Source organism: Schistocerca nitens, chromosome 8 (genome assembly GCF_023898315.1).
Source record: "Schistocerca nitens isolate TAMUIC-IGC-003100 chromosome 8, iqSchNite1.1, whole genome shotgun sequence".
Lineage (NCBI taxonomy): Eukaryota > Metazoa > Arthropoda > Insecta > Orthoptera > Acrididae > Schistocerca > Schistocerca nitens.
The window spans coordinates 370577350-370598811 of NC_064621.1; the positions used below are offsets into that span (position 1 = coordinate 370577350).

General features: G+C 45.2%; 1 protein-coding gene across 1 annotated transcript in view; it reads right to left on the reverse strand.

The window, feature by feature from the left end:
• Position 1: 1 nt before the first annotated feature.
• The window catches only part of LOC126199578 (uncharacterized), a gene marked incomplete at its 3' end in the record, with an annotated part of 164279 nt that continues 142818 nt past the window's right edge, over positions 2-21462 (reverse strand). The window contains exons 4-7 of the mRNA XM_049936502.1: positions 20929-21198; positions 17454-17651; positions 8645-8881; positions 2-136 (exon numbers count right to left, since the gene is read on the reverse strand). Of these exons, the coding sequence (XP_049792459.1) occupies positions 2-136; positions 8645-8881; positions 17454-17651; positions 20929-21198 (840 nt within the window). The remainder of the gene's footprint in view (positions 137-8644; positions 8882-17453; positions 17652-20928; positions 21199-21462) is intronic.

A 21462-nucleotide genomic window follows, 5' to 3' on the forward strand; every position in this document is an offset into this window, starting at 1 on the left:
GCGCGGGCCTGCCCGACGCGGGGGCGGCTTCGGGGGCGGACAGCTCGCGACGCACGGCGGGCGCGCTCACGCCGCTCGTGTCCAGCCGCAGGGGCTCGCTGTGCGACAGCGACCGCGAGTGCCACATCAGCTCCACCTGCCGGGCAGCGAACGCGCTCGCTCAGGAGGGAGAACAGAGCAAAGTACGGCTTTACAAAGGAAAAAGGATGTTAGTAACCAAGATTTAAACTTAGTGCAGGACTCATAGGTCCAGTACGTCTTCGCTGCTGTGACATACCTGAGTGTAGAGAAAATCCCACTACAGACCATGCATTACCAGCCAGGAGGAAGAAGGGACGTAGGAAGACGCAGAACGAAGTAGCAGTGAAAAGTGAAGACGGAATAGTTCCAGGGAAGAAGAAAAGTCTACTGGTGTGGTCATTCTCTACAGCACGTGTTATTTCTTCATGACCTCCTGCCCGAGGGTTCTCTCCCAATGCATCGACAGACAACTGAACCAGCACTTACTTTCGGTTAGCCAATGTGGTTTTCGTCCAAATTTCTCCTCCGATCACCAACCTTTCTATCTCACACTACTTCTATCGCATAAGCTACAGGAACCGATGGTTTGCAATATTGGGATCCCTTGCTATCGAAAATACCTATGACTGTGTTGGCTTTTTTTTTCCCTTTATTGTATTTCGATTCCCCCCAGAGGACGGGGGGGGGGGGGGGGCTGGCAGCAGCGCAATACACAGCTCTGCACAGCTCTGCAGCCTACAGATGAAGTTAAAAAACATAATGAGGTATAGCAATAAAAAGAGGTGATAAAACAGTGCGTGTTTATAACTGGTACATGGCGAAGAAGTTGTGAAGAAAACATAAAAAACAGGGAGGTTAGTAATGCTGATTAAAAACACTTAGGAAATAGACAGACACAATTAAAAAAACACGGCGACAGTCTGGTTTCTGTTCGCAGCACTGTAAAAAGGGGACACACAACACTGGACACTCAAGGGAAACACTGCACTGTAGAGTATGAAGGCATATGGGTATGGGGGGAGGACCCAGACAGATGAGGGGGGAAAGGGGAGGAGCCAATGGAGGGAGAGGGCACAGAAAAAGGGGGAAGGCAGGTTGGAGCGCGAGAAAGGAGTAGGGAAGACAGTGGAGGTGAAAGAAGGACTTGGGGGAGAGACTGGAGTGAAGGATTGGGTAGGTGGAGAAAAAACAGGATGGAAGAGGGGGAGAAGGAGTCCTGGAAAAGGACAGAGGGAGGGAGGATCATAGTTGATAGGAGGGATATATGGAGGGAGAGAGGGCATCATCCAGGAGGGACAGTTGATGGAAGCCACCTCGGGAAAGGAGATGAAGGGTGCAGAGGTGGAGGGCAGGCGGTACACAATGGTGAAGGTGCGGTAGCGGCTGGGGGTTGAGAGGAGCAACCAGGGAATGAGGGGGATCAAGTCGGCGGGAGGTGTACACGACACTGACATGTTCGAGGAAAAGGAGCAGATGGGGAAAGGAATCAGGTCATAGAGGATCTGTGAGGGGGACAGGAGGCATATATGGAAGGCGAGACAGAGTGCATGGCTCTTAGGATCTGATGGACTTATAGAGTTTTGGGGGGGGGGGGGGGGGGGAAATCCAGGTGGGACTTGTATAACAGAGGATGGGACGGATTGAGGATTTGTAGATGTGGAGGATGGTAGAGGGGTTCAACCCCCATGTTCGAACAGAGAGGAGTTGTGGGTTTTGGATTGGACAGAACAGAGGGATCCAGGTGAGGTGATGGTCAATGGTGAGTCCAAGTTAGGTGAGGGGGGGGGGGGGGAGGTGGACAGGACGAGGGCAGATGGTAAGGGAAAAATCAAGAAGCCAGAATGAGTAAGTGGTACGACCTACGATAATTGCCTGCGTCTTGACAGGATTGATTTTGAGGAGCCACTGGTTACACTATGTAGCAAAAAGGTCTATGTGATTCTGGAGAAGACGTAGGGGCTGTTGGAAGGGTAGGAGTGAGGGCAAGGAAGGCGGTGTCATTGGCATACTGTAGGAGATGGACCAGAGGGGGTATTGGGGCATATCTGCCATGTACAGGAGGTAGAGGAGAGGGAAGAGCCCTAGGGCACACCCTGGAGGGGTAGAAGGTGCGGAAATCAGTGTTATGGATGGTAACGTAGGAGGGAAGGTGGGAGAGAAGGAGGCAATCAGACAGACATAGTTGATAGGAAGGGAGTAGGTCTGGAGTTTAAACAGCACACTGGGATGCCATACACGGTCGTAGGCCTTTTTGAGGTCTATGGAGACAGAAATGGCGGAGCGACGGGAGTTAAGCTGGAGGGAGACGAGTGAGGTGTAGGAGTTGGTCATCGGAAGAGAAGGAAGGCCGAAAGCCACATTGGGTGTTGGGGAGGAGGTGATATCGGTGGAAGTGGTGACAGATGTGCCGGGTAAGGATGGATTCCAAGAGCTTGCTGAAACACCGAGGTGTGACATATAAGGCTATAGGAAGAGGCATCAGATCGAGGCATCAGATGAAGGCTTGTTGGGTTTGGAGTACATTAGGTAATGGGAGGGGGGGGGCCAACAGGTCGGGGTAGAAGCGAGTGAAAGGATGAAGTTGTAGAGGGCGGCATGGACGGCAAGAAGGAGGGAGGGCAGTGTTTGAGATGGCGGTAGGTAACACAGTCGTGGCCAGAAGCGGTGTTCCGTTTAGTGCAGAGTGTGAAGCCGATTTCCTGTGTAGTGATGGGAGTGTTGACTCCTGATGGTGGTGTGTGACCCAAGTACTGGGACCTAGGAGCAATGGGAGGAGTGGAGGTATCCGTACATTCGATGACGTTGGGGAAGAGGGAATAATAAAATTGGGGATCATCTGGAATGGAAAAGACATCGGATAGGTGGGAGGCAAAGTGGTTGGCCTTACTGAGGTTGTCAGGAAAGGGACGATCATCAAGGAGGAGAGGGTACTGCGGGGTAGGGCGGCTCCCAGTAAGACGGTGGAAAGCAGACCAATACTTGGAAGAGTTTTTCGGGAGCGTGGCGTTGAGTTGTGTGCATGTCTGTCGCCAGGCACGGCGTTTCTTCACAGTAAGCAAGTTGTGGGTGTGGCGTTGTAATTGCCGGTGGCTGGTGAATGTGTACCGGTTACGAGTGTGGAGGAAGGATCGGTAGAGGCGACGGGACTCACGAAGGACGGCCTGTGGGGGCAGGGCCGGGCAGTGAGGGTGGATGGCTTTGGTAGAGATATGGGTGGCGACAGCGTCAGGCAAGAGATGGTAGAGGAAGGCAGCAGTTCAGGAGATGTCAGCGGGAGATTGGAGGGTAGGGTCATGGTGTTCGACCTGGGTGTGTATGGAATGCCGGTAGACATCCCAAACGGCGCGGGAGTAGTCGTGGACAAGTTTAAGAGGAATGTCAGGGCGAGGAACGGGGCGGGGTTAGCGACTATCACTGTGTTGACGTTACAGTCTCCTCTTAAAACTCCAGACATATCCACATACAACCAACCATGTCTGCCTCATTCATTCCTTTCTATCGAACTACCTATTTTTCCTACTTATAATAATACCCAAACCATTTACCCTGCTGAAGATATACCTCACAGCTCTCTCCTACACTATGTGATCATAGGTATCCGGACTCCCCAAAAACTAACGTTTTTCATATTAGGTACATTGTGCTGCCACCTACTGCCAGGTACTCCATATCAGCGACCTCAGTAGTCATGAGTAGTCGTGAGAGAGCAGAATGGGACACTCCGAGGAACTCACGGCCTTCAAACGTGGTCAGGTGATTGGGTGTCACTTGTGTCATACGTTTGTACGTGAGATTTCCACACTCAAATGGTTCAAACTGAGCACTATGGAACTTAACATCTGAGGTCATCAGTCTCCTAGATCTTAGAACTACTTAAACCTAACTAATCTAAGGACATCACACACATCCCTGCCTGAGACGGGATTCGAGCCTGCGGCCGCAGCAGTCACGCTGTTCCGGAATGAAGCGCCTAGAACCGCTCGGCCACCGCTGCCGGCGCTTTCCACATTCCTAAACATTCCTCCTATGTCCACTGTTTCTGATGTGATAGTGAACTGCAAACGTGAAGAGACATGTAATCCTTGTCTGTAGACCGGCAGAGACCGACGACAATTAGGATTTCATAGTTGAGCGGCCGCTCATAAGTCACACATCACTCCGGTAAATGGCGAACGACGGCTCGCTTGGTGTAAGGAGCGTAAACAGTGGACGATTTAACAGTGGAAAAACGTTGTATGGAGTGACGAATCACGGTACACAATGTGTGCGATGCGATGGCAGGACGTGGGTATGGCGAATTCGGGTTGGACGTCATCTACCAGCGTGTGTAGTGCTATCAGTGAAATTCGGAGGCGGTGGTGTTACGGTGTGATCGTGTTTTGCACCCCTTGATGTTTTGCGTGGCACTATCACAGCACAGGCTTACATTGATGTTTTAAGCACCTTCTTGGTTCCCACTGCAAATAGCAATTTAGGGATGGTGACTGCATCTTTCAACACGATCGAGCACCTGTTCATAATGCGCGGCCTGTGGCGGGGTGGTTACACGACAATAACAACCGTTTAATGGACTGGCCTGCACAAAGCCCTGACCTGAATCCTATAGGACATCTTTGGGATGTTTTGGAATGCCTACTTCGTGCCAGACCTCACCGACCGACATCGATACCTCTCCTCAGTGCTGCACTCCATGAAGAATGGCCTGCCATTTACCAAGAAACCTTCCAGCACCTGATTGAACGTATGCCTGCGAGAGTGGAAGCTGTCATCAAGGGTAAGGGTGGGTCAACACAATACTTAATTCCAGCATTACCGATGGAGGGCGTCACGTAATTTTCATTTTTCATTTTCAGCCTGGTGTCCCGATACTTTTGATCACATAGTGTATATTCTCTACATTGTTGATATGCCAAAAGCCACTCCACGCAGCCCACATCATTCAGTATGTTTATAATGCTGCTTTCCTAGCCCCTTGCCCAACACTTCAGAAATCCTAACGACCTCTCCAACTCCATTGCAATCAGATTTCCTTCTGGAGGACTGGTGGCTCCAGAAATAAAACCCTCCAAAATGCTGGCAGTAATTGTAGAATAAACCATTCATACCTTGGGTGTGAAGGATACCTGGAGAATGTTACTTGCCAGCATGCATAGTAACAATAGTGAAGTATGAGAAAATGGTTGAGCTGTGGTATGTTTCAATATCTTGCATCACGCTCCAGAAGTGGTTATGTTTGTCCAGAGATAGCGAGTGCGAAGCATGGTCCATGGAGGAGGCGGGAAGCGTCGGGAACATTGAGACGGTTTCGGAGTGAGGATGGGAGAACGAGGGCGGCTTTACAGCGACAGAGAGTAACGGTCGGCTCGGTCTGTATTGTGGTCACGTGGTCGCGTTCTGTGGATCCTGAGGTTTGTGCGTGGTATGTAGCCCGAGTGCCTGGGGAATGCTTCGGTGGTGGTTAGTGAAGGCAACATAAATGGATCAAGGTGGATCAAGGTGGAATCGCCTGGTCAGCAGAAAGACACTGCTTTCATCATTATGCCGCATGAGCGGCTTTGACAACTTTCCTCACCATTAACGTTTCGTGCTCACTGTGTAAAAGTCTGTGCAATATCATTGAATGCAGTGTGCCCGTTAAATCTGAGACCATCTGCACTATGGTCACTCCACCCCGTTTCGATTTGTGCTCGGAACTACGAATTTCGTCTAGCCGAGGATTTGAAAGCACAAGTATTAGAGGTAGGACTGCGATCACTACTGAGCCTTCCTAGTTTGAAAGGCCACTAATGTGTCCTTTTCTGAGGTGTGTTAAATTTTAGTGTTCTTTTTTTTTTGTAAGACCACTGCTGTGCATTTTAATGTGTTGCCTTAATGCTTAATGTCCTGAAGAAATTTTGCTGGTAGTTTATTCTATTGGCAATAAGCTTCGGAAACACCTTTGTGTCCCGACCCTGCGTTGCATGCGGCTGCTCACGTTCTGTTTATCACGCTGGAGCCCCAACTTATTGTCACCACATGTTTGTCATGTTTGCCGATTTTAGGCTGTTTTATACGAAGTATTCATTGAACTCTGGATCATTACACTGTGTTGTCTTGTCGGTTAACCAGCTATTACTCCAGCGTCCATGACTGTAAGTTCCATTAGGAATTAATAGCTGACTCTTTTTATTTTAGAGTATTTCGTGGCATGTTTATACTTAACAAGACTGCTGAGCTTCTCCCTTCGTTTAAATTAATCATCGTTTGTATAATAATGTTGTTTCGCCAAATGTTGTGCCTACCTTTTATGGGAGGAGCATTCACCCATATTTGACATCTGCATCTTACTTAGAACATTTTGCTTTGTTAAGTTTTGAAAAGGTTACTGCACCTTCCTCGAGTTAGAAGGTAGTTATAGTAATGTGTTGCAGTGTGAGGGACCATGGATTTAACCGCGTTATTGTGGGTTTCCGCAGTGATTTACCACAGTAGCTTCCTTGTCGTAAAATGTCTTAGTGCACTTCATTTGGCCAGTGAAATAATTCCCTCTTCCCCTGCACTTTTGGGGTCGGTTCCACCAATGGGCTTATTGGGTGACTTTGTAATACGTTTGGATGCACACCATGTTAATTGTTTGTTCTGGCCTGACATTTAAAGAAATGTGTCCGGGTTCTGGTATTGTTCACTCTTTAGACACTTGTATACTTGAAGCTCCCATTTGTTAGGCGTCCCATTGTGACATGTCATCAGGCACTGGTGGCTTGTTGATAAGCAGAGTTTGCTATATGTGTGAATGCGTTCGCTCCTATTAAGATAGTTCTTCACTGGTAATTTTCTCTAACCCAAGCAGTGATGATTCAGAATTTGTTCAGGTACTTACATGTCTCTGAAGAATTTGTTCAAAAATCAGAATTAATGATTTCTAGTAACTTTCCTTAAGACAAGCGCTGAAATTTGTTATTTGTTCCGATAATTGTTCACTTCTTTAAATAATTTGTTCTAAATCAAGGATTAATGCTGTTGTAATTAACCATAAAACAGGCATTTGTATGATCCTTCAATATCTGATTGCAAACAGGGTGAATGTATTTATAATTGTTTCAAAGGAAAATTCAATGTTTTGTATATACTTGCGTGAATTAATAAAAGGAATTAAAAATTGGTTGAGTCACGAATGTGTTCTGTATCCTGTAGTTCCAGTGCTTTTGATCCCATGGCAACCAGGCACAGAACCTGTGTACCGGTGGTGTTGCGGTACAGTGTCGTTTTTGATGATTATGGTGCGGTAACCTTATTGCGTATAATAAAATCTAAATGCGGAAGTATGTCCTCGCTGTCAGATCTGAAAAGATGGTCATTAGCAAATAGCGTTGTCATTCGTTAATTTCGTTGGTTAAAGTGCTATAAATAAAAATGTCTTTTTGCACCTGCAATGCAATATTTACCAGTCTTCCTGGAACATTGCGCATTTTATATTAAAGGTATATTCATTGGACTTTTCCTGGCGTAATACAGCAACAAAAATAAAAATATGTACATATAGTATTGAATCACAGGGAAAATTGTGCTGCGACTATGTCGCACCTCATCTTGTGGACATAGCTACAGTAGCTACCAAGACCTTTTCCTGATATGTCTGCTTAACATGATCGTCAATTCGGTCAGCGCTTTTTTTTATTTTATTGGCATAATACAAACAGTTCATGCTTACAAACCTGCCTTACCACTGAAGGCGTCAATTTATCTTTTTCCAATTTTTTTCTAAGTAAATTAGAACAGAGAATTCATTTCCATTGCCGATAACACTGTATCGTGGCAGGAAAGTATCTGTATCTTACGTTGCTGTTGTTGTTGTTGTGGTCTTCAGTCCTGACACTGGTTTGATACAGCTCTCCATGCTACTCTATCCTCTGCAAGCTGCTTCATCTCCCAGTACCAACTGCAGCCTACATCCTTCTGAATATGCTTAGTGTATTCATCTCTTGGTCTCCCTCTACGGTTTTTACCCTCCACACTGCCCTCCAATGCTAAATTTGTAATCCCTTGATGCCTCAGAACATGTCCTACCAACCGGTCCCTTCTTCTTGTCAAGTTGTGCCACAAATTCCTCTTCTCCCCAATCCTATTCAATACCGCCTCATTATTTATGTGATCTACCCATGTAATCTTCAGCATTCTTCTGTAGCACCACATGTCGAAAGCTTCTATTCTCTTCTTGTATCTTACATTAGAAAAGCAGTTTCTAAATAAACCACCAGACACACACACACACATACACACAGCCAAACCCAAATTGACATTTTAACAAGAATTCTATGGGCAAGAGTATCAAAAGACGCCAAAATTACACTGTGGTTTGCTTGAACCAGCTATCGAATTTGTGATTTGAGGTCTTCAGTACGTCTGCAAAACAGTGAAAGTGCTATAATTTAACATTTACATTTGATAGTTCGGAATGGGTGGGCGGGGAGGCGAAAGGCAGAACAGTTGGGGTGGACGAATATACAGAATTCTTTACATTCGCTCCCAGAAGCCCCTACATAAACTGCTTGCTTACAGTGCTCATATAGTATTACAACTTCATGTTTTTTTCAGTGGAGTCTCTGAAATATAATGTGTGTTTCTAACAACATGAAAAACTTACCCGAATGTGAAATACAGTGTCAGGCCAGAGAGAGAGCGTGACGCAGGAGGAGTCGGTGTAGAGGTTCCCGGTGATTCCCCCGCCGTCCACCTCCCACGTGACCAGGTACAGCGGGGAACCCCCGTCGCGTCGCGTGGCCAGCAGGTCCTTGTCCGGCGCTCGCCACGACAGCTCTGCGATCACCAGCACTCCCTGGTGGATCACAGACAGCACCTCGACCGACCACACGCTGCCGTCCTGCAAAACAACACAAGGCAAACACATTCTAAGTCCACCTCTCAACCGGCAATTGGAATCAAAAAGTACCGTATCACTCGTGCCTACAATCACTGTGATCATATGTGCAGATACACATAGACACTGATAATGCCGCTTTAAATTTTTTTCTCTTTCATTATCCTTTCTGTTACTAATAACTCTAAGTACGGCTTCAAATTTACTATGATAATCAACAGACTTGTGAATCTTCTTTATTATTGTTATTAGCGCCAGACATTATTATTGGCCTTCCCCATGAACCTTTTTTGATGTACTTGTATAATGTAAATTGACACCAACAGCTGTATTGTAATTCAGACGTCGTTTGTTCAAAACAGGCTACCTGTTTCGACGCGAAAAAGCGTCATCTTCAGGCCCAAACGTAATCTGACATCAACGTACGAACCAAAATGACAAAGAGCAACAGAGTCTTCAAATGAAAACAGTGGAACTTATTTTGTGTGTTACATCAGCATGTGCCGGCCTGAGTGGCCGAGCGGTTCTAGGCGCTTCAGTCTGGAGCCGCGCGATCGCTACGGTCGCAGGTTCGAATCCTGCCTCGGGCATGGATGTGTGTGATGTCCTTAGGTTTAAGTAGTTCTAAGTTCTAGGGGACGGATGACCTCAGATGTTAAGTCCCATAGTCCTCAGAGCCATTTGAACCATCAGCATGTGCAACCAAGAAAGTCGAGTGTAAGCGTGGCCAAAATTAACTGAACTCCGTAACTTCCACTAACAAGCCCACCAGTGGTTAGACGATTTATTGACACCATTATGAACAACAGTGTTTAAAAAAGAATAAAAGTTGAGATTCATGGTGAAACAAAACTCAGAACTTAAATATTAAAAGATAGCATATTATGGTTATAAGCAGTTGCTAGTAGTGTAAGTATTTTGACAAACAAATTTATACATTCGTACTTTAAAAAAAATACGCATTTGTTCATTTGACTTCTGAATGCCCCGCTAAATCTCCTGCGGTAATTGCATACCTTTGCCTGACATGATGCGACAGTAAGCCATCTATCAGAAGGTAAGGATCTTACGGTATCTTGTATGTTTCCTGTAAAGTATCGTTGACGAATAAATATATCTGAAAATGAATTCCCCCAGCTAGAAGAGCTCAGAAAACCGCGTTTGTCTATAGGAAGCAAAGCAATTGGTATGGGTCCCGGTTTACTTTAAATTGTCAATATCCAGTTAACGTCCTTTGAAAACAGTCTAAGCGATTTTTCGAAGTGAAGTGCCACATGTTTGACCGGGGAGCCATTGGGAATTTAATGCGAGGAGTCGCGGCGTTTGACAGGTGAATCCTGATTTAGTTCACATACCTGTACACTTAAAAGTTAACTTGAATAATCTCATACTAAGTAAGTACGGGCACGCCCTTTACGTTTATAAGAAGGCTCATAGTACAGCCTTGACAGAAACACATCTTTTGTATTTCAAGCTTTCAGGTGTCCTATCTGTGCCTGCCGCCTCATGAGACCTCGTTATACAAAACCTGCAACATGGGGAGTCGCAACAGCTTGTAGAAGTGTCAGTGGTCGCCGAAGCTACAGTTGGACAACCAACACTGCCTGCTTAGCACGCTATCATTGAGAAGGCAAATGCTTTCCGCCAGGAATTAGCTACTGGTGTTACGCATGCGCACAGAGGGCTCCCCTCTAAAGATGCTCCTCGTCTGACACCGGATATCTCGTGGTGCGAACATAACAGGTAGAAGTACGCGAGCAAATTAATTAACTAAAGGAAATTTTGTTCTTCTGCTCCGTAAGCCAACAACGAAATGCTACTTTTTCTGTACGTTACTTACTTTGGTTCAGTGGGCAGCACTGATCATAGCGATATTGTATTATAGGTTACCCTTTGTCCGCATCCACCGGGGAAGAAATTAGCAGAAAACTCTGAAGAGACTAAAGCTGCGGAGATTATGTGCAGAACGCAGCTGCCATGCGTAGGTAACTATCACAGCGGACGAAACATTTGCGAGTGGATAAACACTTTTGAAAGTGTATCTGTCTTCCAGATGGAAAAATCGCCTTAAAAGTGCAGAAAGAGCATTCGGAGAGGTCATCGAAAATGAACAAGAATATCGAGTCAGTTGAGCTCATGATTTGTGATTATTGCCTTGGCAGGACTGATGATATTACGCATCAGTTAAACAACTATCACGGTTGATCATTTGCAACCGTCTATGAATCTCAAACTATCCTCTAGTTTGTGTTCGTTGTGTATGATGTTAAATAGACGCACGAGAACGTTTCGAAAATGTCTGAATCACATTTAAGGCGTTCCGAAGAGGAAGGAGAATTTCTCAGTCGCACAGTGACCATTGATGAGACATGTGTTCAGCACTACGAATCAGAGTAAGCAGTAGCGCGTCGTGTGTTAACATCCGTCTTCGGCTACATAAAAAAATTAGAAAGGTAAGCTTCTATAAAAAGTTTATAATGACAATGCTTCTATTGGTTGTGCTCTTAATACAACTTTGACGAAGTTTTGAAGCAACATTACGTAAGACTCTAAGCTACTGTGGAAGTATTCTATAATGAGCGAACAGGTTCGATCAAAGACATTTTTCCAGCACCACTCAGGTTAACAACAAGAGTTACACTCGAATACAATGACGACAAAAAAAATGAGCATAGTGTCGAAAAGTCGACTATGCGGTTTCCGATCTTCTTTTTAGCATTCTGCTCTTTACACGTCATCGTAATCCCTTATAACTCTTGCTGTTAATCGAAGTTGTGATGGAGGACATTCTTTGGAATCGGTCGGTTACTAAAGAAATTTTTAAGAGCACTTTACGGTATTATACGGTGCCATTTCTAAAACACTCTTAAAGATCAAACAGTAAAGAGTGTAAGCAACTATGAGCTACTGCCAGATCTGAAACCCAGAAGCAAAGGCAAACCTCTCAATAGGTGTAATTTTGCTTCAGTATGACGCTCCCCCAGCACATTCAAAATCTTGGTTTTCAGCTGCTGGAGCATATACGGTATAGGTCTGACCTTGCTCCAACCGATTTCCACTTTTTTGATCCGGTGAAGCAGCACCGTCGGATTGCGAGACCATGCAGGCGATCCAAGAGTGAATCCAAGAAAGCTTTTTTTCCACGACGGAACTGGGAAGCTTATCAAGTGCATAAAGATTGGGGAGATTACAAAAATGATTGATGCTACTCACAATATCGTTTTCTCACTACTATTGCCTTTATTTTTTGAACTGCCCTCTTAAAATCTCTAAGAAATAACATCAGGCAATTTCCTTTTCCATCTCGACTCCCTAATTCTAGAGAGACATCTACACCTGCAGAGCGCACTTGTTTTTCTATTCGACACGCAAGCATCCTGAAAACTAAATCGATAGCGTGCGGCCGGCCGGAGTGGCCGAGCGATTCTAGGCGCTACAGTCGGGAACCGCGCGACCGCTACGGTCGCAGGTTCGAATCCTACCTCAGGCATGGATGTGTATGATGTCCTTAGGTTAGTTAGGTTTAAGTAGTTCTGAGTTCTAGGGGACTGATGACCTCAGAAGTTAAGTCCCATAGTGCTCAGAGCCATTTGAACCATTTTGATAGCGTGCGAACATTCAGCAAACTTCTTGTTGCTTCAAAGTTCTTTGTTTACTTTGTAATTCACAGTTGAGAAAGTAGTAATTAAAACAGTGGTTTTATTTCTGTCATACGGAATGACAACGATTGCTACTGATCGCAACCTAAGCAAAATATATTTGCCAACGCAGCACATTTTTCTGTCACGTACCACTTTAACAACTATTCTGGCCTTGTCGGGAGTCCTCCCGTAATCTTTTCCATCCTGACGTAACATCTGGTCCTGGTTACTATCTATACTAGAAGCTTCCCCATATCATCCGAGAAAACCAATTACAGCAGAGGGAAAAGCAGGGGCATGGTCACCAGTCTTAAAGATAACGCTAGGCTACGCCCAGGCTACGGCACGCAAGGTGCACTCTGCAGATTGCGTTTTGGTTGTGCTAAGGTATACGGCTTTCATCGATCAATTTACAGCGTATGTGTATGACTGCGGGAAAGTTTACTTCGTGTATGAGACCAACCATATAATAAAACTCGCCAACACGCAGGTTTCCGCTGTGGAGGAGAGCTACTACGCCCGTTTCTTCAGGTAAGCAATAGAGATTCACAAAAATTAAAAATACGGAACGACAAAATGCCTTGAGGTATGCGGTTCATGGGTTTCCGAGTTGCAGCGAGCGATTGTTGCAGGTTATATAGGGAAAATCACAGTGCTAAGGACCAGGGAAAAGCCTTGAAACGTTGGTGCAATAGGTACGTATGAAGAGTGGAAATGCAGAACGTTTTAAAAGCCATTTCTTCGTAAAACGCGTTTTCAGTGCTATTGTGTTCTCGATAATCTGTTTTATGTCCCGAGCTTTTATCCAGCTGGCAAAAGAAGGACAGAGACATTGAAACATACATTAAAGGATGGCGCCTGGTCTTTATGTCAAGATATGCTTACCTCTGAAGTTCCAAAATTTAAAAGATATTGAGTGGTTTCTGTTGACCACACATTTCTACAAGGTGGGCGAATAAAATTGGCCCAGACGAGTGGATACAACTTGTATGAGCGTTGAAGGAGGAGGAAAAGACCTACAGCTACGTCCAACAGGATGCCATGAAGGAGTTGTTAGCAGAGGTCGGTCTGGTCGTGGCCCTGGCTGTCCACCCAGCTCACCTGAACTGTCAGTGTACGATTACTTTGTGTGGGGAATCCTCAAGTCTGAAGTGTACCGCAACACCCCTCATAGTGTTGATGAACTGAAGCAGAACATTTCGGATGAGATTGCAGCAGTTCCAGCAGTCCAGATTCGATCCGCCTTCGGCAGCTTACTGACCAGGGCCTAGACATGTCAAGAGATGAATGGTGGTCACTTTCAGCATCTGCTATAGTCAGATTAGCACTGCATCATCCTTTGCCCTCCTGTGTTTCTTTGAACCCTGCAACTCTGTTCTCCGGGACACTTATTTGCACCACCCTGTACAAGTGAAAAGCTTACTCTTTTTCTGTTGTGTTCTCACAACTACAACGCAGTGTCTCTGTATGAATGGCACAATAAAAACATTCTTCCTGCTATTTTGTTGAAAATTAAAATTTTGAGACCATGGCTAAGTACAAAACACAATCTGATCCTTGCAAGAGAACAGCAATCAGCCAGTCGTTATTTACTTCTTTTTTTTTCGAATAGTGCCGTTACCGGTTCCGCATCGACAGCTTCATCTGCAAACGGCTGTTCATGTGTATATTAAAAAAATGGTTCAAATGGCTCTGAGCACTACGGGACTTAACTGCTGAGGTCATTAGTCCCCTAGAACTTAGAACTAGTTAAACCTAACTAACCTAAGGACATCACAAACATCCATGCCCGAGGCAGGATTCGAACCTGCGACCGGAGCGATCTTGCGGTTCCAGACTGCAGCGCCTTTAACCGCACGGCCACTTCGGCCGGCTCATGTGTATATTACCTCTGTTGTTGTTTACGTTAGCTGATACACATAAACAGCCGTCTGACGAAGAACCTTTCGGTTCGAAATAGGTAACGGCGCTTTTTTGAAAGAAAAACAGCATTATTAAGAGCAGCTAGTTGCTGTTTTCTTCTTTGCAAGAATCAACCTGCAAAAACTTTCTTATTGGCAACCTGCAAAAACTTTCCTATTGGCCGCTACTATCAGTCAGTTTCCTGGTATGGTACTTAGAACGTTCTTAATGAAGTGTTCATTTTCTAATTTGCCGTAATTTTTATACCGTAATACAATGAATAGCATAATCCAAAGGTATCAGACTACCTTCTCAATTTTCTGGATGTAAATGAGTTACGTAAAAAGAAAATTTCCCTAAGTCACGCTGAAAAAAAGCATTTTGTTGGATCGACCGGTTTCGACAAGGCTAGGCAGTCGTCATCGAATCATATACTTTTGAATTTTAACAACATATTAATCATCACTATTACTAATCGCTTCGCACTGCATGCGCTTTCTATTGCATTCAGAAGTATAAGATCCGATAATGATAGTGTAGCTCTGTCGAAACTGGTCATCCAATAAAATGCTTTTTTAGCGATCTTGGCTTATGAAGTTGTCTTCAGTTACAATACATCGCACGTCGCCCCCAGACTGCCAATGTCAGGACTATACGAGGTGATTCTTATCAACGTTTGGAAACACGTGAAGCGACGCAGACGCCGTTGCGACAAGTAATTTAACATGAGTCACACGGAGCCGCAGATGTCGAGAGATACCCCAAAACTGGATGACAAATGTTGAACAGGTGACGTCACTAGATGACATACCACGCCGCACGTGTAGCGGTTGGGGTGTTTGTGATCCTACATTCACTGGTAAGGGGGCAGTGCTACACATCGCCGCACGAAGGGTTAAATTTCGAACACCTTTTGCAAATGTGATTTTTTGAAAACGCAGAAGTCAAAGAATTACTGTCCTCTCTGTAACCAGGCAAAAGCTGTTCTTACTTTACGTGTCTTTGCTTTTGTCATTCCTTTTTTCTTTTCTTTTTTGCAGACTTTTTTAGTGAAGGAAATAAGGCCATTTTCTGGTAACGACGGAATTCAGAAGCTTGTACTTGTGACGCAATACGGTAGTTTTTTGTTGTACTATGCTTTTCAATAAACCAGTGGAGAACGTGAGATCCGCAAATGAAATAATTTTACCTCAATGTAAACACATACTTGTCTAAGGGAATGAAAAACCAACTGCCTACCGGACGCAAGATTCGAACCCTGAGCCCCATTTGCTGAAGTAGCGCACGTAGGCTCAGCGTCACACCGACATGAATATTAAAGTTAGGTTTGGATGATCAGCTGCGACAGGCCAATAGGCTCAATCACTGCATGTGCGGCGACGTACGAATATGTCATCTGGGGACTTCACATTTGAACTTATGTCACCCGCTTTTGGGGTATTTCCTGACATCTGCGGACCTGTGTTTCTTACATGAATTTACTTGTCCCGGGGTTATCTATTTTTTTTCCTGACATACGTGGGAGTTGGCAATCAGAACGTCTCCATTTCCACTATACATACGAGGGTGAATCAAATGAAAACCTTAAATATTTTTTAAAATATTATTTATTGTGTAGAATTGGTACAAAGCTACATCACTTTTCAACATAATCTCCCCTTCTCTCAATGCAAGTCCTCCACCGCTTACAAAGTGCATAAATTTCTTTAGAAAAAATTCTTTTGGTAGTCCGCGCAACCACTCATGCACCGCGTGGCGTACCTCTTCATTAGAACGGAACTTCTTTCCTCCCATTGCATCTTTGAGTGGTCCAAACATTATTGCAACTGTTGTACGGGCAGTGTGGGGCCTTGCATTGTCATGTTGCAAAAGGACACCTGCTGACAGCAATCCATGTCGCTTTAATTTGATTGCAGGCCGCAGATGATTTTTTAGGAGATCTGTGTATGCTACACTGGTGACAGTGGTCCCTCTAGGCATGTAATGCTCCATAATGACGCCTTTTTCGTCCCAAAAGAGAGTCAGCATAACCTTCCCTGCTGATGGATCTGTTCGAAACTTCTTTTGTTTTGGTGATGAGGAATGGCGCCATTCCTTGCTCGCTCGCTCTCTTCGTTTCCGGTTGGTGGAAGTGAACCCAGGTTTCGTCCCCAGTAACGATTCTTGCAAGGACGCCATCACCTTCTCGTTCAAAGTACCGAAGAAGTTCTTCACAAGCATCAACACGTCGTTCTCTCGTTTCAGGAGTCAGCTGCCGTGGCACCCATCTTGCAGATACTTTGTGAAACTGGAGCACATCCTGCGCAATGTGGTGTGCTGACCTATGACTACTCTGTAAACATGATGCAACGTCATTCAGTGTCACTCGGCAGTATTCCTTGACTATGGCTTCAACTGCTGCAGTGTTCTGTGGAGTCACAACTCGTTGTGCCTAACCTGGACGAGGAGCATCTTCCACCGAAGTCGCACCATTTGCGAACTTCTTACTCCTTTCGTAGATTTGCTGCTGTGACAAACATGCATCACAGTACTGAACCTTCATTCGCTGATGAATTTCAATAGGTTTCACACCTTCACTATGCAAAAACCGAATAACAGAACACTGTTCTTCCCTGGCGCAAATCGCAAGTGGGGGCGGCCATCTTTATACTGATACTGCGACGGTATGTGTGCATCTGCACTATGCTGCCACCTACATGCCATTCAGGACGCTGTTTATAGCACGCTTACCAACTTACAGGATAACGGCGCAAAATTTCGATTTGTTAAATTTAAGGTTTTCACTTGACTCATCCTCGTATAATCTGTGGCCGCGGGGTAGACTCCAAACCGTCGCCAGCGTTAGAGGGTCAATCTTTGACAATGCCAGTCACTATTGCTTTCGAAGAGGTATAAAGATCACTAAACAAACGTCGGTCGATGCCAGCAGGAAGTACTTTCATTGAAACAGATCCACACTTGTTAGTGGTTGGCACTGAAGCCTGTCGGAAATGCGCCGCAGTACGTGAAGTTTCTTAGAACGTGAAGCTTACCCCGGTGACGGTGCTGGGTCCCGCAGGGGTGGGGTGCCGCATCGAGGCGCCGGCCAGGTCTCGGGCGGCTACGGGCCCCAGGGAGGCGGCGGGGGCGGCCCAGGCGGGGTTGTACACGGTGCGGAGGCCGCCGGCGTCTACAGCCAGCACGCGCGCCGACCCGGAGGCGGACGGCACGCGCGCCCCGCACTGCTCCGTCTGCAAAACGCCAGCAGCGCGCTGATGATGTGCGTGTCGCCGAAACGCTGCTAACAGCTACTGCCTTACATCTAGGTATCAACACCGACTTAAGTTAGGAACAGCTCAACCAGGGGATTACACTTGAATTATGAAAGAAAGACAGACATAGGAGAAATAAAATAAGGCACATGAGTACATCAGTGTGGTTTGTGGAACATAGTAACGATGTTTTAACAGGGCGCCCAAGTAAAATGAATTGTCCTGTGCAAAAGTTGAAAGACAAGCAAGTTATAAAAATCAGACTGGAACCCATGCGAGACTTCAGTGCAGCGATCACTGACTATAGACAACTAAGAAAATAACAGCTGTCGATGGCGAACTCTTTCGTTCCATTACAGCAGGTCTAGATTTCGATTGTTACATAGCTATCTTCAGTGCATAACACAACAGAGTGTCGCGTAGTAAACAATATTGGTGCAGAGCTCACAGGAGTCTTATTTGAACCGTCACCTGTTGTCATATGAACTGAAGATGACTATGTAACTGTAATCTTGATCTGTTATAATAAAACGACGTGTTTTGCGAACGATTACTGTACTTTTCTCTATTGTCAACTTGTAATACTTTAGAACAGATTAACTCTGTGCTCTAAATCTGCACTGCATCTTGGAGAATTACTTTAATCGATAAATGTTACTACAAAAATATACACTTCGAAAGTAGCCTTAGAGAGAGGTGCTCGCAGTTTGGGGTTAGGGATCTGCGATGTTAGCAAATGGTCGATGGTGATTCTATGTCATCATCGACGTTAATCAGCGGTGATCGAAAATAATCGATACGAAAATACCGACATTAAATGATAAATTTATAGGACTGGGTAGAAAGCAACATACAAACACTTCAACGCCATACATATTGACACATAAATACACCACATTACATATCCCACATCACACAGCATGCAAATTTTAAATACAACATTATTAAGAGAAGTTTCTCTTTAAGTCTATTGTGTTGTTGGTCCTGATTTTGGCGTCTCTTAGTTGACGATACGGCTATACAGCTCAAATATTTCAGTATCGTATTTTTTGGCTTTGTATAGGTATTACCGATTACGTGATTCCACACTTGTTTCTTTTTCTAATATCTGGAAGGTTTCTTTCGGGTGATGCTGGGACTGCTCTATTCTCGTGCTATTTACTTACGTTCACTCCATAAATTAAATGTACTTTTTCTGTTTTCTTGCAGTGCATCAACGTGTTGCTCATTCTATCTGACAGTCGTTTCAACAGCTGTAAGCAAATCCTTGACGGTTCTGATTGCCATTGAACATTCTGAAGCATCTTGAAAGTCAAACTTTTTTTTTTCAGACAGCGGTTAACATCTTATATATACTTATGTAAGATCAATTAATGGATATCCTTATGACCTCTGGTGTTTTACAGTCATATTTCCTTCATGTATGGTTTATGGTTTCTTGATTTTAACACATGAATAAATGACTTGAATATTTTATGACTCCCGTTCTTTTTTTTATATCGTATTACTTAGGAAGTTTTAGTTACACACATGACATGACATTTTAGTAAAGTTTTCTATTAACGATTTAATGTATTTTCAGTGTAATCTGAACTTTATGTGTACGTGCACAAGAATATACTTTTGATCTTGTACTTATAACCTTCCCATTTTTTTACTCTATATGAGTGCAGACTAAAAGGGATACCCTGGTACTCCAGGTTGGCGGCTGGGCGTGGGGCAAACTCATGCACACCATAAAAAAGACAATCGTTACGAAATACCAAGAGACAGCCTCGGATTCGGTATGGGGAAACTGGAAACTACACCAGAAAGTGAAAGGTTAATGCTAGAATATTACGGAACAATCACAGTCTGAAATGTGGCACTTGGAGCGTAAGATCACTTTACCCTCCTGGAGTGGTGAAGTTGCTGGATGAAGAACTGAACAGGTACAGGCTACACATACTGGCACTGCAAGAGTTCAGATGGCCTGTGCAGAGATGCATGAAAATAAATTCTACTGCTATTTCTATAGTGGAAGCAGAGAAGGTATACATCAACTTAGAGTTGGTTTTGCAGCAGCCAACAGAATAAGAGGAAGTATCATGGACTTCAAGGCTGTCAACGAGAGAATATGCCGGATAAGAATGAAAGGTAAGTTTTACAACCTAACAATGGTCTCATATCATGCACATACGGAAGATAATGACCATAATGAAAACGATAGTTTCTACGAAGATATGGAATCAGTATATGTAGACGATTATCGTACGATGTGAAAAAGTTCTTAGGTGATGCCAGTGCCAAAACAGGAAAAGAGGCCATCCTGAGACCCTACTACATTGGCCTGCATAGTCTCCACGATTCCTCCAACAACAACGAAATGAGATTAGTCAACCTGGCAACATCAAAAAACCTACGGATTATGAGCACCAACTTTCCTCGCAAAAACGTTAGAGGATAATCTGGAAATCACCCAAAGAAAACACACAGAACAAAACAGACCACATGTTTGTGGATGCTAGACACAGAATTGGTATCGACAATGTAAAATCTAAAAGAGATGCAAATATAGCATCAGACCGGTATCTTGTGTGGACAACTATTCGTGAAAGGATAAAATGCAGTAACTGCAGGAGAAGAGATGCAGACCGGAAGATAAACACAGATCTACTTAAAGAGGACAGATATCAATCTGAAATTGGAAACAAGTTCCTGCCCTGGATAAAGAGGGAGGTGATGTAGACAAGTTATGGTCCAGTCCCAAAGTCAGACACGCAGAAGCCACTGGAGTGTGGGAGGAGGAAAGAGAAAAGAGGCTAAAATGTTAAGGGTAACAACCGAACAAGACGAACGATTAAGACTGCGATACATGGAGCCATCTGGAGAGGCAAGAAAAATCCTCTGAACAGAGGACACTAGTGTCCTGTATAGACTCCTGATGGAAGCTAGCAGACGTGTGCTAATAAAAAGGATCCAATAGTAAATGCGCCAAGGCGATCGGATATTCGTTGGTGGGACCTGTGGATGGCTGTAATGTGCCGCCGAATCTAATCCCGTGATAGAATAAAGACATTCTCAAGATACAGCGGTGGAGGTACTTTTTCTCATATGTATCATCATGTCCCTAGTTCGTTCAATAAGATGGACATCCATAAATTGGACCTGGAATTAATTTTGATTCAGAGCATAGACAACTGTGAAGTAGTTAACAGAATGGCTTGTGAGTGTATCCGCATGTGCGGGGGAGTCGACCAGTGTGTGGGAGGCTGACCTGCGTGACCTGCCGCCAGTGGGAGGCGTCGTCGGGCCTCCAGACGACGACGTAGACGAGCCTGGCGTCGCCCGGCGCGGCCTTGGGGCCGGTGGCGTCGCGGGGCAGCCGGCAGGGCCAGAAGAGGTCGCGGCCGGCGACGGCGAGCAGCGGCAGGGCGCGCGTCTGCGCCACCGGCGTCTGCTGCTGCGGGGGCGGCGCCGGGCCCGAGCCGCCGTCCCCACCCTGGCCGCCGCGGAAGAAGCGGCACGCCTGCCGGCAGCCCGGGAACTGCAAAAGGGCACACAACACACGCTGCCGTCACGCCGGTTTACTGGCACGGTGAGCTGTGGAGTGGAAGTCGCCGGGGGCTGCGAGGCCGCAAATGTACGGGGGCAGACAAAAACATGGAAACACTACCGACACAACTTATAACCAAGTCTAATACAGCGCCGGAAACATGTTTGGCGTTCAGGACAGTTTCCACTGGTCTCGGAATAGATAAACAAGGGTACCGTGAGGTTTTCAAGGGAAACATACCTGTCTGCCTGCAAC